The sequence below is a fragment of the Podarcis erhardii genome, assembly GCF_964252035.2.
Source record: "Podarcis erhardii genome assembly, chromosome: 5".
Classification (NCBI taxonomy): Eukaryota; Metazoa; Chordata; class Lepidosauria; order Squamata; family Lacertidae; genus Podarcis; species Podarcis erhardii.
The window spans coordinates 101,559,318-101,573,844 of NC_138509.1; the positions used below are offsets into that span (position 1 = coordinate 101,559,318).

At 58.2% G+C, this 14,527-nt stretch overlaps 2 protein-coding genes across 5 annotated transcripts in view; both read right to left on the reverse strand.

Annotated features, from left to right (window-relative positions):
- Nucleotides 1-1,325: 1,325 nt before the first annotated feature.
- XXYLT1 (xyloside xylosyltransferase 1) lies at nucleotides 1,326-4,449 on the reverse strand. Its single transcript, XM_081862737.1, has 4 exons — nucleotides 3,967-4,449; nucleotides 3,735-3,882; nucleotides 3,018-3,150; nucleotides 1,326-2,210 (listed from the first exon to the last, which is right to left on the reverse strand). The coding sequence occupies exons 1-4, from the start codon at nucleotides 4,435-4,437 to the stop codon at nucleotides 1,814-1,816; spliced, it is 1,149 nt and encodes a 382-aa protein (XP_081718863.1). The 5' UTR covers nucleotides 4,438-4,449; the 3' UTR covers nucleotides 1,326-1,813.
- Nucleotides 4,450-6,849: 2,400 nt separating this feature from the next.
- ACAP2 (ArfGAP with coiled-coil, ankyrin repeat and PH domains 2) overlaps nucleotides 6,850-14,527 on the reverse strand; it is a 29,926-nt gene continuing 22,248 nt past the window's right edge. For 3 of the 4 annotated variants that reach the window (XM_081862344.1, XM_081862343.1, XM_081862346.1), the window contains 8 exons: nucleotides 13,746-13,945; nucleotides 12,978-13,082; nucleotides 12,073-12,153; nucleotides 11,252-11,445; nucleotides 11,026-11,135; nucleotides 10,306-10,416; nucleotides 9,951-10,012; nucleotides 6,850-7,051 (listed from right to left, as the gene is read on the reverse strand). In XM_081862344.1, coding sequence (XP_081718470.1) covers nucleotides 6,948-7,051; nucleotides 9,951-10,012; nucleotides 10,306-10,416; nucleotides 11,026-11,135; nucleotides 11,252-11,445; nucleotides 12,073-12,153; nucleotides 12,978-13,082; nucleotides 13,746-13,945 — 967 coding nt within the window. In that variant the 3' untranslated portion in view covers nucleotides 6,850-6,947. The remainder of the gene's footprint in view (nucleotides 7,052-9,950; nucleotides 10,013-10,305; nucleotides 10,417-11,025; nucleotides 11,136-11,251; nucleotides 11,446-12,072; nucleotides 12,154-12,977; nucleotides 13,083-13,745; nucleotides 13,946-14,527) is intronic. The other variant, XM_081862345.1, reaches the window with a different exon arrangement.

Consider the following 14,527-nt stretch of genomic DNA (forward strand, 5'->3'; position numbering starts at 1 on the left):
CAGAAAAATTCATGGAGAGGAAGGCTATTGATGGCTCCTAGAAGGACAAAGGCTCTGCTTCTGACTCCACAGGGGGGCACCAGTGCTTCTACCAGTTGCTGGAAACCACGGAAAGAAACACTTTTCTTCACCTACTTTCTCTATGCCAGGCAACCTGTGTCACGCTTTTATCATGTCTCCTTTTACTCACCTTTTCTCTAAAGAGTCCCAAATTTTTCAACCTTTCCCCATGGGGGCAAAGGACGGTCACTCTGTTCCCTTGGTCATTTCTGTTGCTTTTTTTCTGAACTTTTTCCTGCTCTACGATATCCTTTTTGAGGTGAGGCGACCAGAACTGGACACAGGATTCCAAATGCAGACACACCACTGATTTGTAAATAGCATGTCAGTAGTTTTGTTTTCAGTTCCTTTCCTGATGATCCCTAGTGTGGAATTTGCCTTTTTCTCGGCTGTCGCACATGGGCCCAACATCTCTATCGCTCTCTCTCTGCTACAACCCAGAGGACCCACTCCTGGTCTTCACCACCAGTTCAGGCCCCACAAGTGTGTACATGAAATCAACATTTTCTGTGGGAACCTGCAACACTTTACACTTGTTTCCATTGAATTGTACTTGCCATGTTGCAGCCCCCTCACTATGCCTGGAGAGATCCTTTTGGAGCTCTTTGCAACCTCTTTTTGTTTTAACCACCCTGATCAATTTAGTGTCACCAGCAAACTTGGCCCCCTCCCTGCTCTAGTCCAGTGTTTCCCAAACTTGGGTCTCCAGCTGTTTTCAGGCTACCATTCCCATAATCCCTGTCCACTGGTCCTGCAAGCTGGGGATGATGGGAGTTGTAGTCCAAAAACAGCTGGAAACCCAAGTTTGGACAAGATCCTTTATGAACAGGTTTAAGAAGCACAGGCCCCAATCCTGTTCCTTGGGGGACTTAGCTTTCTACTTCTCTCCGTTTGGACAGCTTTCCATTCCTGATCCAAGAAGCCTGGAAGCCACGTCAGGTGGCAGCTGGTCTGACTTCCAGCAAGCCATTTCGCTTCCCTGCTGCAGACCCCTCTCCTTCCACCCCGCTTTCCCCAGAGGTGAGAGACATGCTGGGCCTGTTGGAATGCATTTTATTCTGCTCCTGCAGAAGGGACAAAAGACTCCTGGCACCCTCTCCTTCTCCCCCCAGGTCTCCCCCCACTGCCTGATAAGCAGAAGAAGAACCATACCTCCATCCCCAGGACAAGGCCTCCCAGGCCCCCAGTCTCCCCTCAGCCCAAAGGGCAGCAGGGCCTTTTCCCCACAGCCCAAAAGGATGTTGGTGAGGAAGGCCAGGACAGAGGGCTGAGGGCTCTAGTGGAACTGGGGGCCAATGGATCTCTGCAGAATCCAGGCTTGGTCCGCAAGAAGCTGTTCTTGCTCCAGGGGCCACGATCCTGCTGCCTTGCTGGGCATGTGTGCTGCAGCCAAGATCGGAACGTGGATGGCCGCACTCTGCAGTCCAGGGGGAAACGTTCACAGTCCCCCAGGGAGCTGCCAGGGAAATGTCCAGCGGGAGGTCTCAGCCCCAGAGAGGCCTTGGGCTCGCCTCCCTCTCCCTGCTGTGTCTGGGTCCCAAAACAACAATCGCTGGCTGGTGGCAGAAGGCGCTCAGCTCCGCATCCTTCCTGCAAGGCCCATGAGGATTCCTCCCAGGTAGACCCAGTTGTGCGCAAGGGAAAGGGAGCAACCTCCACTTGATGGATCCCCCCCCCCCGAAGAGACAAGGCGAGAGCCCTGCAGTGACCACAGCACAGCTGCCGCCCCCAAGCTCCCCCTGGCCAGCAGAGGCTACTCCTGGGGGATGGGCGTGTTGCAGTTGCCATGGTAGATCCGGACGTGGCCGTCGCAGCGGAAGTAGTGGTCAAAGACGTCGCGGTAGCCGTGCTCACGCCACCAGGAGCAGAGCTGCCGGTTCCAGGTGCAGTCGAGGACGTGGAAGAGCTCCGGGTGAGCCATGCCCACCAGCGTGAAGAAGTCCTGGTCGCCCAGGTGGCCCCGGAAGTGGAACTGGTCCGCCAGGCGCTGGGCGGCGCCCGGCTCCAGCAGGCGGTTGTAGAGCTCCGAGTGGCGCATGGCCTCCAGGTTCAGCAGGAGGACCCCGCTGTTGAAGCCGGGGAGGCCGTCCGGCGGGGGCTCCCCCACCTTGGTCCCCGGGTGCTCCTGGCGGTACTGCCAGAAGAGGTGCCTGCACAAGAGGAAAGGCAAGTCAGAGCCCTGCAGGATTAGGCCAGGGGCCCGTCCACTCCAGCAGCCTGTTCTGCTTCTAATTAGAAAACTCGCAATCAGGATTCGAACCCAAGAGCAGCTCTGCCCTCCTGCTGTTCCTGCAGCTGGGATTCAGAAGCGTTGCTGCCTCTGACTGTGAAGGGCAGAGCTCAGGCCGTGGGGCCGGCAGTCACGGACAGCCCTGAATGTGTCTAATTCTCCTTTGCAGGGACAGCCGAGGCGGCCAGAGTCCTCCTGTCTCTTCCAAACAAAGTCAGGAAGGAAAGTCGGGGGAATGAGCACGGCCAGCCCCATCCCAAGCCCCTGCTGGCAAGAGCTGTGTACAAACAGCTGGCAAGAGCAAAGGAAGGAAACATCTGGAGAGCAGCCCCACTCCCCAGCCAGCAGAGGAGATGGAAGGCAGAGCTGACCCCCTTCCTCCCCAGTCTCCATGTGGCAGCAGCAGTGCCCCCCCAAGGCCTGCCCCCCTTGCTACATGTGTCCCTTGTCCTACCAGGTGTTTGTAAGCAGCAAATGAAATTGACAACTGCCCCTCCCCAAAGTGAGCTCCTGTTGAGTTTCACACTGTGGGCCCCCAATCACCACCCCAAGATCTCACTTTCCCCACAGATTTTCTGGCCAACATCCCTTCTCAAATCTTTTGTCCTGAGTGTAGGGAGGGATTGTGGGAAGCCACCTCTGAGCACCCCTTGTGCCCATGTGCAGCTTCTGCTAGGATCCCAAGTAACCCCGCCCCCCCCCCCGAGTACCCACTGCTGACACCTACCGATAGACGGGCTGCATCTCGTGGACGATGCCAATCACGGCCCCTTCTGGGAAGTTGTCAAACTCTTCAAAGAGTTCCCGGATGTTAGTCCTGTACTCCACATCAAGGTCCACCTGGATGATCCGCGAAATCTCTGTGGGGGAGGGGCAATGAGGAGCCTCTGAAGCACCTTCCCTGCTCCCTTGGTCCTCCCCAGGGAGGCTTCATTCAGCCCCCCCCCCCCCAGGAAGAGGCCAGGGACCAAGACCATACATGGAAGTCAGGTAGAGGGCAGGGGGTGGGTCATGGGGGCTCAGTAACTGTATATTGCACCTTCTCCCCTCTCCCGGCTGCACTGAGACGAAAGGAGGGCAGTCTTTGTGGTGCATTCTGGGACAGGGTTTTCTGCCGCCAATGGCAGGGGGAGGCAGCATGGAACACTTTCCTTGTTAGGTGAAAGACAAAGAGAGAGAAGCCCCTGCCGCCACCCCCCCCAGTCCCCATCCTCTGGCGGTGGCTGTGGGCACAGCCCCTTCTGCCCCAGTGGCCAGGCCAGGCCCTGGGGCACCTCGCCTACTCAGTCTGACTTTGGCCATCTCACCTGGCGCCGCCACCCTGGCCGAGCTCACCCCCTGGACCCCAAGCACCAGGCAGGAGCGCCAAGGATGCCAGGGAGGGGGCAGGTGGACGGGGGGGGTGCCGCTGCCCATCTGCCCATCTGCCCATCTGCCTGCTGACCTTTGGGCAGGACGCGGTGCAGGGCCAGCGAGAGGAAGAAGAGGGAGTCGCCATAGTAGGTCCCGGCGCCGGCGCTGAAGAGCTTCTGCATGGCCTCGACCAGGGGCAGCAGCTTCTGGGCCACCAGGTCCACGTCGTGGAAGACCACCTGCGGGAAGCGGGAGAAGCGGCGTCAGGGGGAGCCGCGGCCGGCGGGAGCGCAGGGACTTGGGGCGCCTGGCCGGGCGCGCACCTTGTGCTGGAAGGGGGCGCTGCGCAGCGCGTCGCGGAGGACGGCCTTCCCGACGGGGCGGCTGGGCGCGTCGCTGAGCAGGTGCAGCACCAGGGCCTGGCGCGGGCCCAGCTTGGCGAAGCGCGCCAGCGAGCGCAGCGCCGCCTCGGCCTTGGAGCGCAGCGCCGCCGTGCGCTCCGCCTTGGCCAGCAGCAGCAGCACGTGCAGCTCGGCCTCGCCCGCCGCCCCCCCCGACCCCGCCAGCAGCAGCAGCTCCTCGCCCGCCTTGGCCTTGCTCTCCCCCACCGAGGAGGCGGCCCCCGGGGCGGAGGCGGGCGGGGGCGGCGGGGGCGCGCGGGGCTCGGGCGAGGCGGGCGAGCGCGCGTAGTAGAGGGCGCACAGCACGGCCAGCGCCGCCGCCGCCGCCAGCGCGCACGGAGGGGGCCGCAGCAGCAGCAGCAGCGACGCCGGAGAGCCGGCCAGACGCGCCATGCTGGGCGGGGGGGGGGGCGGCGGAAGAGGCGGAGGAGAAGGACCAGAAGAGGCGGACCCGGAGGAGGAGGAGGAGGAGGAGGAAGAAGAGGGGCTCCCGGCCCGGCCAGCATCCCGCGGAGATGAGCGGGGAAAGACCCAGGGCGGACCCAAGACAGGACTTCTCCGCCACAGGGTCCCAACGCAGATTGCACACCCCCGGGATGCCTTTAAAAGCGGACCGGGGAAATGAAGGGAGAGAGGGCTGGAGGGCTACTAGCTGCTGCTCTTGCGCTCGGATCCAGCTGTGCCACCTCTGAGAGAGCAGGATGCGGGCGGGGCGGGGCGGGGGGGGGGGCTTGGCCCGATCCAAGAGACACTCTCTCTCCTCGTTTCCCCTTGCAGAGCGGGAGGCCCGCCTGGGGGCTGCGCTCTTCCCTCCTGGAGAGCTCTGGCCCGGGGGCCTCTGGCGGGGCCCCTGCCAAGCGAAGAAGCCCCCCCCCCCCTGTAGCCCGAGCCAGCCTCAGGTGGAAGGAGACAAGGCGGCAACGGGCAGGAGCCGCGGCCACTGCAGGGCCCCCTTCGCCGGGGGGGGGGAGAGGAGGAGGCAGCCCGTCAGGCCCCGAGATGCTCTGCAGGGAGGGTGTGCGGGCAACAGCCCAGAGGCAAACAGGAGGTTCTGGGCGGCTGCTGTGGAGCCCCCGCCTCTCCATCACGGATACCTGAGAAGCCCACAGACGGGACCCGATTGGCACAAGAGCATTCTCCTCTCCTAGCCTTGCTCTCCATGAATGTGTCCTCTTTTAAAGTTACAGATAGGTAGCCGTGTTGGTCTGCCATAGTCAAAACAAAACAAATTCCTTCCAGTAGCACCTTAAAGACCAACTAAGTCAGTTCTTGGTATGAGCTTTCGTGGTATCTGAAGAAGTGTGCATGCACACGAAAGCTCATACCAAGAACTGACTTAGTTGGTCTTTAAGGTGCTACTGGAAGGAATTTGTTTTGTTTCCTCTTTTAAAGTCACCCAGTGGTGGCCCTCACTGCCTCCCAGGGAGGGAGTTCCAGAATTTAACTCTATGCTGTGTGAAGGACTGTCTGTTCTCTGTCCTGAATCTTCCAATATTCAGGTTCATTGGATGTCCAAACCTCTTTCCACTTTCTCTTAAAAAACTTCCGGACACTGCAACACTTCTCCATGGGGGGTTGGTTCCACCCCCCCCCCCTTGATCATTTTGGTTACTCTTTTCTGAACCTTTTCCAACTCTACAATATCCTTTCTCAGGTGAGGCAACCAGAACCGTACCTGGCATCTCAAATGTGGCCACACCATAATTTGTATAACAATAGCATTATGAGATGGGCAGTTTTGAGATCCTTTCCTAATGATCCCTAGCACGGAATTTGCCTGTTTCACAGCCACTGCACACGGGGTCGGGATCTTCATGGCGCTGTCCACTGTGGTCCTGAGGTCTCGTTCCTGGTCAGTCACTGCCAGTTCAGACTCCAAGAGCATGTATGTGATTTTTTTGTGTCCTGACATGCATCGCTTTACACTTGCCATGTTGCAGCCCCTTCGCTACGTTTAGAGAAGTCCTTTCGGAGCTCTTCACAATCTCTTTTTCAACCACCCTGAACAATTTAGCATCACCAGCAAACTTGGCCCCCTCCCTGCTCACCCCTGACTCTAGATCCTTTTGGAACCATTTAGAAAGCACAGGTCCCAATCCCGATCCTTGGGGGCCTCCACTTTCTCCATTTGGAGAACTCCCCATATTCCTTCTCTTCTTGCAAAACCAGTTCCTGACCCATAACAGGACCTTTCCTCTTTGTAAGCTCAGCTTTGTCAAAAGCTGGGTTTTTTTAAAAATAAAATCTTTACTAATATATTCCACCAGTTTTCCTGGGGCAGGCATTTTTAAAAGTGGGTGTTAGAACATGCTGGGGGGCAGATTGAGCCCAGTGACTTGGCCAGAGTCTCCACCATTCCAATGTTGAGGTACCACGGTCAGTAGTTGCAAGCCTTAGATGGTCCCACAAGCTGCTCTTGGCTGGGAAATGCTGCCCCTGAGAGGGAGGCTACAAGGGCAGTTTGAGGACACAGATGATTGGGGGGGGGGGGAGAGAGAAAGTTACCATCAGGGAAGATACAAGAGAAAACTGCTTTGAAGTTTCATTTCAGCCAAGTGTTACATAAATCTTGTGAAGGACATAAATAAGACAAGCTCTTCCCTGCTGTCTGCAAGCAGCCCCACCCAAGGAGGGAAGGCAGCTCAAATGGGGTGGGGTGGGGGAGATCCAGGTGGGAAGAGATTCCTGCAGATCCCCGCGCTGCCCCCCCCTCAGCATATCTACACCCAGCTTCCCTTCCTCCCCAGCCACTCTGGTTGCATTTTCCAGGTGATACAACTGCTAACAAACTGCAAACAGCATCTATTACTCAAAGCAGCGTTTATGTATAAAAAGGAGGGATGAGCTTTCAAGGAGGAGGCAGGGCGGGGGCTAGTCTTGGTGTCCCCCCAGCCCCAGAGCCTTCAGGGCTTCTGCACATCTGACGGATGAAAGCGGTTTAGCTTCTCCGGGTTATTGGACGCCATTTGTGAGAAGTCTCGAAAGATGTCCTGGTAGGTTTCGTCTCCTGCAAGAGGAAGAGGGGGAAAATGGCATTGGAGAATTGCGCTTTCAGTGAACGGGGCGGCAGAGGAGCACAGCCATCTGCTGCCCCTCCCAAGAAAAGCATCCTGGTGGCTGAGCATCCAAGGCTTCAGCTGGGTAGCATTCCCACCGTGAGCATCTCCTACTACTCCAACACCCCCCCAAAACCAGCGTCCTGCTGCTTGCCTAAAACTTGCACTGCAAACTTCACTTGCAAAGTGGTTCCCCCAAGTGGGCTCAGGTGCTGAGGCCTCCCCTGTCCCCCCCCCCCGAGCCTCACCACTTGAAGGTGCTTTTATTTAGGACTCTGGTCCGCCCAGACCATAATACCCCAGCCCAGAAGGGCTTCCACAAGCCTTCAGAAGTCCTGCCCCTGCCCAGCTGTGACTCCCAATGTGCTCAAGGTGGGCAAAGCAATGCTCGTCCCACAAGGGGGAAAAGGGGTTCACAGGTCCCGTTTCTCCATCCAGAAAAGTCGCCCTGCATCTGCTCCCAAGCCCAGGAAAAGCAACAGAAAAAGTCAGACTCTACCTGAGGAGAGAACCTCAAAGGCAGCCAGAGAGAGGAAGCTCAACGTTAGAGAAACAAAAGATGCTGGGAGGGAGGGAGGGAGGGAGGAAGGAAGGAAGGAAGGAAGGAAGGAAGGAAGGAAGGAAGGAAGGGAGAAAAAAGCAGCTTCCCACAAACCCAGGCAAGAAGAGCACCCCAAAATTGACCCCAAGCGCTGAGCAAGGGAATGGGGAGTGGAGGTGACGCTAGGGAAGACCTGGGATTCTTGTGCGTGGGGTGGAGAAGTCTCTTCTGGCCGCCTGGCTTTGGCGGGGAGGGCCCAGCCCTTTCTACTTCCTGGCCTGCCCTGAAATTGCCTTGACTGCCCCTGGGGCCAGAGCAGGCTGGCAGTACATTCAAGTCGGCCCCAGGAGAGTGGGGGGGGGCAGGCACAAGCCAGGGGGGCCCAGGAGGGCCAGCAGCGGCTTCTCTGGGGACTGGGCACCCCCTTTGCCATTTTCCCCCAAGGAAAACAGGAGCTGCTGCTGGGCATTTGTGCTCCGTGGACTGAAGTGGGCCTGGGAAAAGACCTCCCAGGGGCCCAGGCCTCATTGACAAGACTTACCCACCAAAGGCGCCCCTGGGTGCTCTTTGGTAACATTCAAGGCGCAGTGTCTCTGAGACAGACAGGGTGCTGCTGCTCCTGGATGGGTAAAGCTCAGCTGCCCAGCAGAAGCTGTTTCGGGGGACATTCTCTTTGGGTTCAAGTTTTGGCCACTCGAGAAACAGAAACTCCCGTATGAACACAGAGGAAACATAAAGTGCCCTTGAATTTCACACTGTGCTGCATTCGAGGACCAGTAGCCAGACACATTCAAAGGACCAGTGTGCATTAATAGTGCAAAATGACGCGCTGCTCTCCAGCCCTGACTCCCCAAACCCAACTGAAAAGGCACCAACCGGGGAGAGAAGCGGGTGCAGGAGGCTCCCAGGGGCGGAGGACGGGGGAGTGCAGTGGGGGCGGACGCCCCAGGTGTCTTCGCTGAGGGGGGTGACATTTGGCAGTCGTAGGCGGGCAGTGCGCTGAATGTCCGCCATTGGCAGCTCGCTCCACCCCCAGCTGCAGTGTGTGCTCGTCACTCCATGCACCGAAGTGGCTATCCCACACCTGGGCGGGCACCCTCTGTGCCCCCCCCCGGGCCCCTGATCCAAGGGACTGTGGATCTGCCAGCGAGGCTTGGCCAGGAGGGGAGAGGAAGACGGGGGCACCAGCACTTGCCAGGCCGGGAAGGAGCCCCCAGGGAGGGGAGCAGGAGGACAGCTGCCAGAGCCCCCTCTTCAGGGAGGAGGGCAGAGCCAGGACTCAGCCAGGGCAGCAGGGGGCTTGGACGGCCAGGCTGGCCTCCAGCTGTGTTTCTGGGCAGGGACCCTGGACCCCCAGCCCAGCCCTGCGCTCCTGCAGTGACAATGGCCACCGAGAGAAGAGGGCCTCTGGTGGGGAACTCCATTTCTGCCCTCCTGGGCTACTTGTCATCATCTACCTTTGCAAGAGGGCCTGGCAGCTTCTTCTGATCCTGCCGGGCCCTGGAAGGGCGGCTCTGAGCTCCCTAAGCAACTGCAGCCCTCCTCCCTTGCTTTTGATTGCTAGCTCCTCGCCCACGAGGCGACCCAAATGCCCAGGGCCAAAGGCTCCCGGCACCCCCGGGTAAAGGTCCCAAGCTCGAGGGATGGGGAGAGGGGCAGGGGGTTCCCCCCCCACCACCACCACAGCCAGCAAAAGCAGCGCAAAGGAGGCAGAGGCAGGCGGACTTGGAGGCAGAATTAGGCAGGGACGGAATTTGACCTTTCTTGGCCCAGGTTCCTGGAACACTCTGAGCTGATTCCTCCTGACAATGGGCCTGATCCTGCCCAGGCTGCGGCCATCTCTCCACCCTCCCCCAATTCTCTGAAGAGCACATACAGTAGCCAATCCCCCCCCCATGAAATATACTGGCTGGACGGGGCTTTCACAGCCCATCTCCTCAACTCTCTGGTGCGATTATGAAGCAGGGGAAGGCTGGCTTTGCAGTGTGGCCAAACCGCCCCCCCCCCGCCTTTCTCTGAACAGGGCTGTGCCAAAAGGGGCTTTGTGGGCCTTGGTGCCCCATGGGGGAGGGAAGCGGAAAAGCGGCTGGAGCAGGAGGCGGCTGCCCACTCAGGATCTCTCCTGGGGAGAGAGGCAGGGGCCGTTCCCGGCTCTGCTCTGGGTGCAGCAGAGTGCCGGGGGGGGCGGGCAGGCAGCCCCTCCCACCAGACCAGCAAGGGCTCCGCTCAGGCCTCATCCAGCTGCAGGCTAATGAACTCCTGGATGCACTTCCGGTATTGCATCTCAGTGGGGTTACTGGAAGGTTGACCTGGCTGGCCGTAGAGTCCCTCGGATTCCCGCATCTCCTCGTTCATCCTGGCTAAGCGCAGCCTGCAAGGAGGAGAGGGAAGAGGGCACAGGGTGAGGGGGGGGCGGAACCTGAAGTGGGTGGCCTTGCAGCACCCACCACCCGCCCGGGAGGCAGCCCCTCTGAGCTCTTCCATCCCCAGCAAGGATGGGAAAGCGGGGGCCTCCATGTGTCCCTGGGCTGACCAAGGCCCAGCTGAGTGGACGGCATCACGCCTTGGGAAGAGGTCATATCTCGATTGCCAGCTGCTTTTCTCCGTCTCCAAGGTTGGCAAAAGAGAAAGTGGCCTGGGGGGGGGGGTCCCAGCCTTACTCACAGCGTCACTATATCCGCGTTGGCAGCTTCAATGGCCACACTCAGGGGGTCCTTCCCTTCCTCGTCCGTGGCATGTTGGTTGGCGCCCCGTTTCAGGAACAAACACACCTGCCTGCAAAGAAGAAGAAGAGGAGGAGTTTGGATTTGATATCCCACTTTATCACTGCCCTATGGAGTCTCAAAGCGGCTAACATTCTCCTTTCCCTTCCTCCCCCACAACAAACACTCTGTGAGGTGAGTGGAGCTGAGAGACTTCAGAGAAGTGTGACCGGCCCAAGGTCACCCAGCAGCTGCATGCCTGTCATCTCTCCTCTCACAAAGCAGGACCCCCCTTGCTCTCCTCCAGGCCTGGCCATCCCCCCTTACTCTGCTAATTCATTAATTGTCATTGTTCATTAAATTTCTACTCTGCCCTTCATCCAAGGACCACAGGGCGGTTTACAATATAAAGACTCAACAGAGTAACAAACAAACAAAAAATAAGGCCTCGCCCTCAGTTTAAAATGCAGATTGTTTAATTAGCCAAAGGCTTGGGAGAAAAAGAACGTTTTTGCCTAAAGAGATGCAGCGATGAAGAGATGAGCCTCCCTGGGGAGAGCAACCCACAAACGGATGGGGAGCCACCACAGAAAAGGCCCCTTCAAAATAAGCACCATGCAGAGGCTTCTCAAGGCCCTTCCTCCCCACCCCCACCAAGAAGGGCAACGAGAAGCGCACCTACCCGGTGTGCCCCAAGACGGTGGCATGGTGGAGGGGGCCCCTGCCCTTGGCGTCCCGGAGGTTCACGTTGGCCCCGTTCTGGAGCAGGAATTCACAGGTGACCAAGGAGCCCTGCGGAGAAGACCACAGCTGAGCTGGGAGCCCAAAGAAGGCCTCAGACCCACCCCCTGGCTCTCCACCTCCGCCAGCTGCCTGGCACTATGGGGCCGGAAGAAAGCAAGGCTCACCCCCAGGACGGCCTGGATCAGCGGCGTGGACCTGCCCTCCGCTGCATTGACCCAGTTGACGTCCGCCCCGTGCGCCAGCGCCTCGGCCATGCCAGGAAGGCTCTTCTGGAAGGAGGCCAAGTACAGCTGCAGCCCCGGGACATCTGGACGGGCGTCTCGGGAAGCGGAAGCAGCAGCCTCAGGCCTTTCAGCCTCTGGAAAGGGGGGGGGGAATAGAAGGAGGCGTGACTCCCCAAACACCCTTCACAGAGAGAGGAGATCCGGTGGACTTTCAAAAGGCTTTGGACAAAGCACCTCACCCCAGACTCCCGAGGAAGCTTAGCAGATGAGGAAGAAGAGGAGAGGTCCTCTCGTGGGTTGAGTTTCAGGAAGCAGAGAGTAGGAATCCACAGACCGTTCTCCAAAGGGAGAAAGCAGAGTCCCCCAAGGATCGGGACTGGGACCTGGGCTTATTCTAAATTGTTCCTAAAGGATCTAGAGTCAGGGGAGAGCAGGCAGGGGGCCAAGTTTGCTGGTGACACTAAATTGTTCAGGGCGGTTAAAACGGAGAGATTGTGACGAGCTCCAAAAGGGCAAACAGAAGGGCACAAAATAGGCAAATAACGTCAGTTCCCCATGCTCCTTTGATCCTGGCATCGCAGGGGGTTGGACTGGGTGACCCTCGTTGTGGCAACTCTACACTTCTAGAATTGTACACCCCTGGGGTCTGGATTGGAGGTGGTGGACAGGGAACAAGACCTTTGGGACACAGCGGGGAGGGGAGAGGCAACGGTTTGGCCATGCCAGGCTGCCTAGACTGGCGTTCCGCCCACAAAACCCACCTGGCTCATACAAGGTGCTGGCTGAGACGGCGGAGGCCAGCTGCTCCCTGCTGTGCTGGAAGCCGCTGTCGTTGCTGCGCACTGTGGGAAGAAGCAGCATGGCCATGAGACGCCCTCACAGCAGCATGGCACAAGCACCCCAGCGGACTCTCGCCTCCCAAACCCCGGGTGGAAAAACAAGCACCGTCCTGGAAGCCCCACGGCTCTCAGGCTCCGTCTCCCCTTCAGAAAAGGGCAGCCAAAACAAGGAAGGGGGTGGCAGGACTCCCCTGTGAAGAACGGTTGCAGCATTTTCCAGTTTAGAGAAAGGGCAAGTAAGGGGGGAAATGATGGAAGTTTGTAGAATTATGCATCGCATGAGAGAAAATACCTTCCTCTCTCGTAACAGATTGTGGGCAATCAATGAGAAGAAGAATCTTGGAAGATTCAGGATAGAGAAAAGTAAGCCCTTTTCCACCCAGAACATAGTGGAACTGTGGAACTCCCTCCCGCAGGAGGTAGTAACCCATCTAGATGGCTTTAAAAGAGGAGGGCTAGCAAAGGTTCCTAGCCAGGGGGCTCAGCTCTGCTTCCACAGCTGGAGGCAGCGATGCTTCTGGATTCTGCAGGGGGGGGGGGCTGCTTCTGCACTCAGGTCCGCTTGCTGGTTTCCCACAGACTGCTGGTCGGCCCCTGTGAGAAGAGGATGCTGGACTCGAGGGGCCACTGGCCTGATCCTGCAGGCTCATCTATGTTCTCAGGTTCCCTTCCAAGGTGTACACAACAAGCAGGTGAAGGACAGGCAAAGGGAAGCGCCAAGCAGGACACTGGGCAGGCGAGAAAGAGGCACAGGGACAGCTCAGAGGGAGGGAAGGAGAGAGAGAGAGAGGGAGAGAGAGAGAGAGAGGGGGGGGGGAGGTACTTACTACTCCGCAGCTTTGAGGCAGTATCAAAGTAGGAGAAGAGTGAATCTAGCTCATCGGGGCAGAACAGGGATTCCCGCCTCACCTCGTCGCTACTGACACCAACCCCTGGGGGCATGCAAGTTAGCAAAGCAGAGCCCAGCAGGAAAGAAGGAAGGAAGGAAGGAAGGAAAGGAGGAGGAAGAGGAGGAGGAGGAGAGGGAGGAGAAGCAGCCAGTTAGTACAGGGTGGGCAGCAGAGGCACAACAGCCCTCCCAGAACGGCACCCAGGGAGTTTCTGCAGGAAACAGGACCTTTCTGCGCTTCATCAAGCCTTGCACAAACCTAGGAGAATTCCTGACTGCCCCTTGTCCATCTCTCCCCACATTCGCCCCACTGGCCCTTTCCGCGGCAGTGCCAGAGCCCACCTGAAACCCCTTGCCCACCACACTTTGCCATGATGCACCCACCTGGGTCTTCACAAGGCTCTCTCTCCCCCCCCCATTGCTAGGAGCCCCAGTGCTCCCCTTCCACCCCAGAGCGAGGCCTGCCCCCCAGCAAGGCTTCCCACTGCCTCCCTCTCAAGCTGCCTGGGCAGTGCCAGCCTCCCTCGGGAGGCAGCTCAAGAGCAAACGCTCCCTTTCCTTGCGAAGGCAGAACGTTCACATGATCTGGACTCTGTTTCTTATTTCCTTGAGGGATGGAAGTCAGAAGAGGGGGCAGAGGAAGGAGGGGAGTTCTGGCTCTTCCCCACCGAGCCTCTCGCGGCACATCGGTGGAAGGGGCGCCTACCTCTCAGAGCTGCCGCTGCCGCCATTTGCTCCTTGGCTGTTGGGGGGGCCTCCTCTTCCTCGGCTCTCCCCTCCGGGCTGCCGCTGTGCCTTTGAGGCCCCTGGCTCCGAGGGCGAGGTTTCCCTCCGGAGGCAGCAGGACACCTCTCCACAAACCTCTTCTCCACGTACTTGGCGCGGATGTACTCCTCCCTCTCCTGCCTGCGCACGGGGAAGAGGCCAGATGAGCAGACAGGGCTGTGTGTCTGGGGGGGGGGCGGTCTGCGGCACATGCTGGCCTGCCTTGCAGGGTGCAGGGAGGAGGCTGCAGGACACCGCTCCTTGCAAAAACCCAAACAAATCAATCTTGCATCTCTCAGAATAAGAACGGGGGTCGGAATGCAGTTCCTCCCTCAGATTTTGCACTGCACTGAATTTTGCACTGCACCAAATATTTGGGCCCCCAAAAGATAACAAAACATGTTTTAAAATGCATATTTACATCAAAGGGGATTTATTATTATTATTATTATTATTATTAGCTGAATTTATATGCCACCCTATACCTGGAAGTATTTAGGAATGTGTGTGTTGTTGTTTTTGAAAAACATGTTAAAAATCCACATCTAAATTTGCATTGTGGTTGCTGTTTTTCAAGAGCTGCAGATTAATGCAGAATATTTACAGCAGGAGGTGGAGAACCTGCTGCCCAAGAACTGATTTCATATTGGGGAGGGGGCAGAGAGAAGCCATAAACTGCTGAGTCAGTTGGGAGGGCGGAAGAAGCCCCCCCCACCCCGCCAC

Coding starts and splice junctions, on each gene's coding strand:
- XXYLT1 (XM_081862737.1), bottom strand. CDS start 4,437: ATGGCGCGTCTGGCCGGCTCTCCGGCGTCGCTGCTGCTGCTGCTGCGG. Junction 3,883..3,966: donor GCGCCCCCTTCCAGCACAAG/GTGCGCGCCCGG, acceptor CGCTTCCCGCAG/GTGGTCTTCCACGACGTGGA. Junction 2,211..3,017: donor GAGATGCAGCCCGTCTATCG/GTAGGTGTCAGC, acceptor CCTCTTGTGCAG/GCACCTCTTCTGGCAGTACC.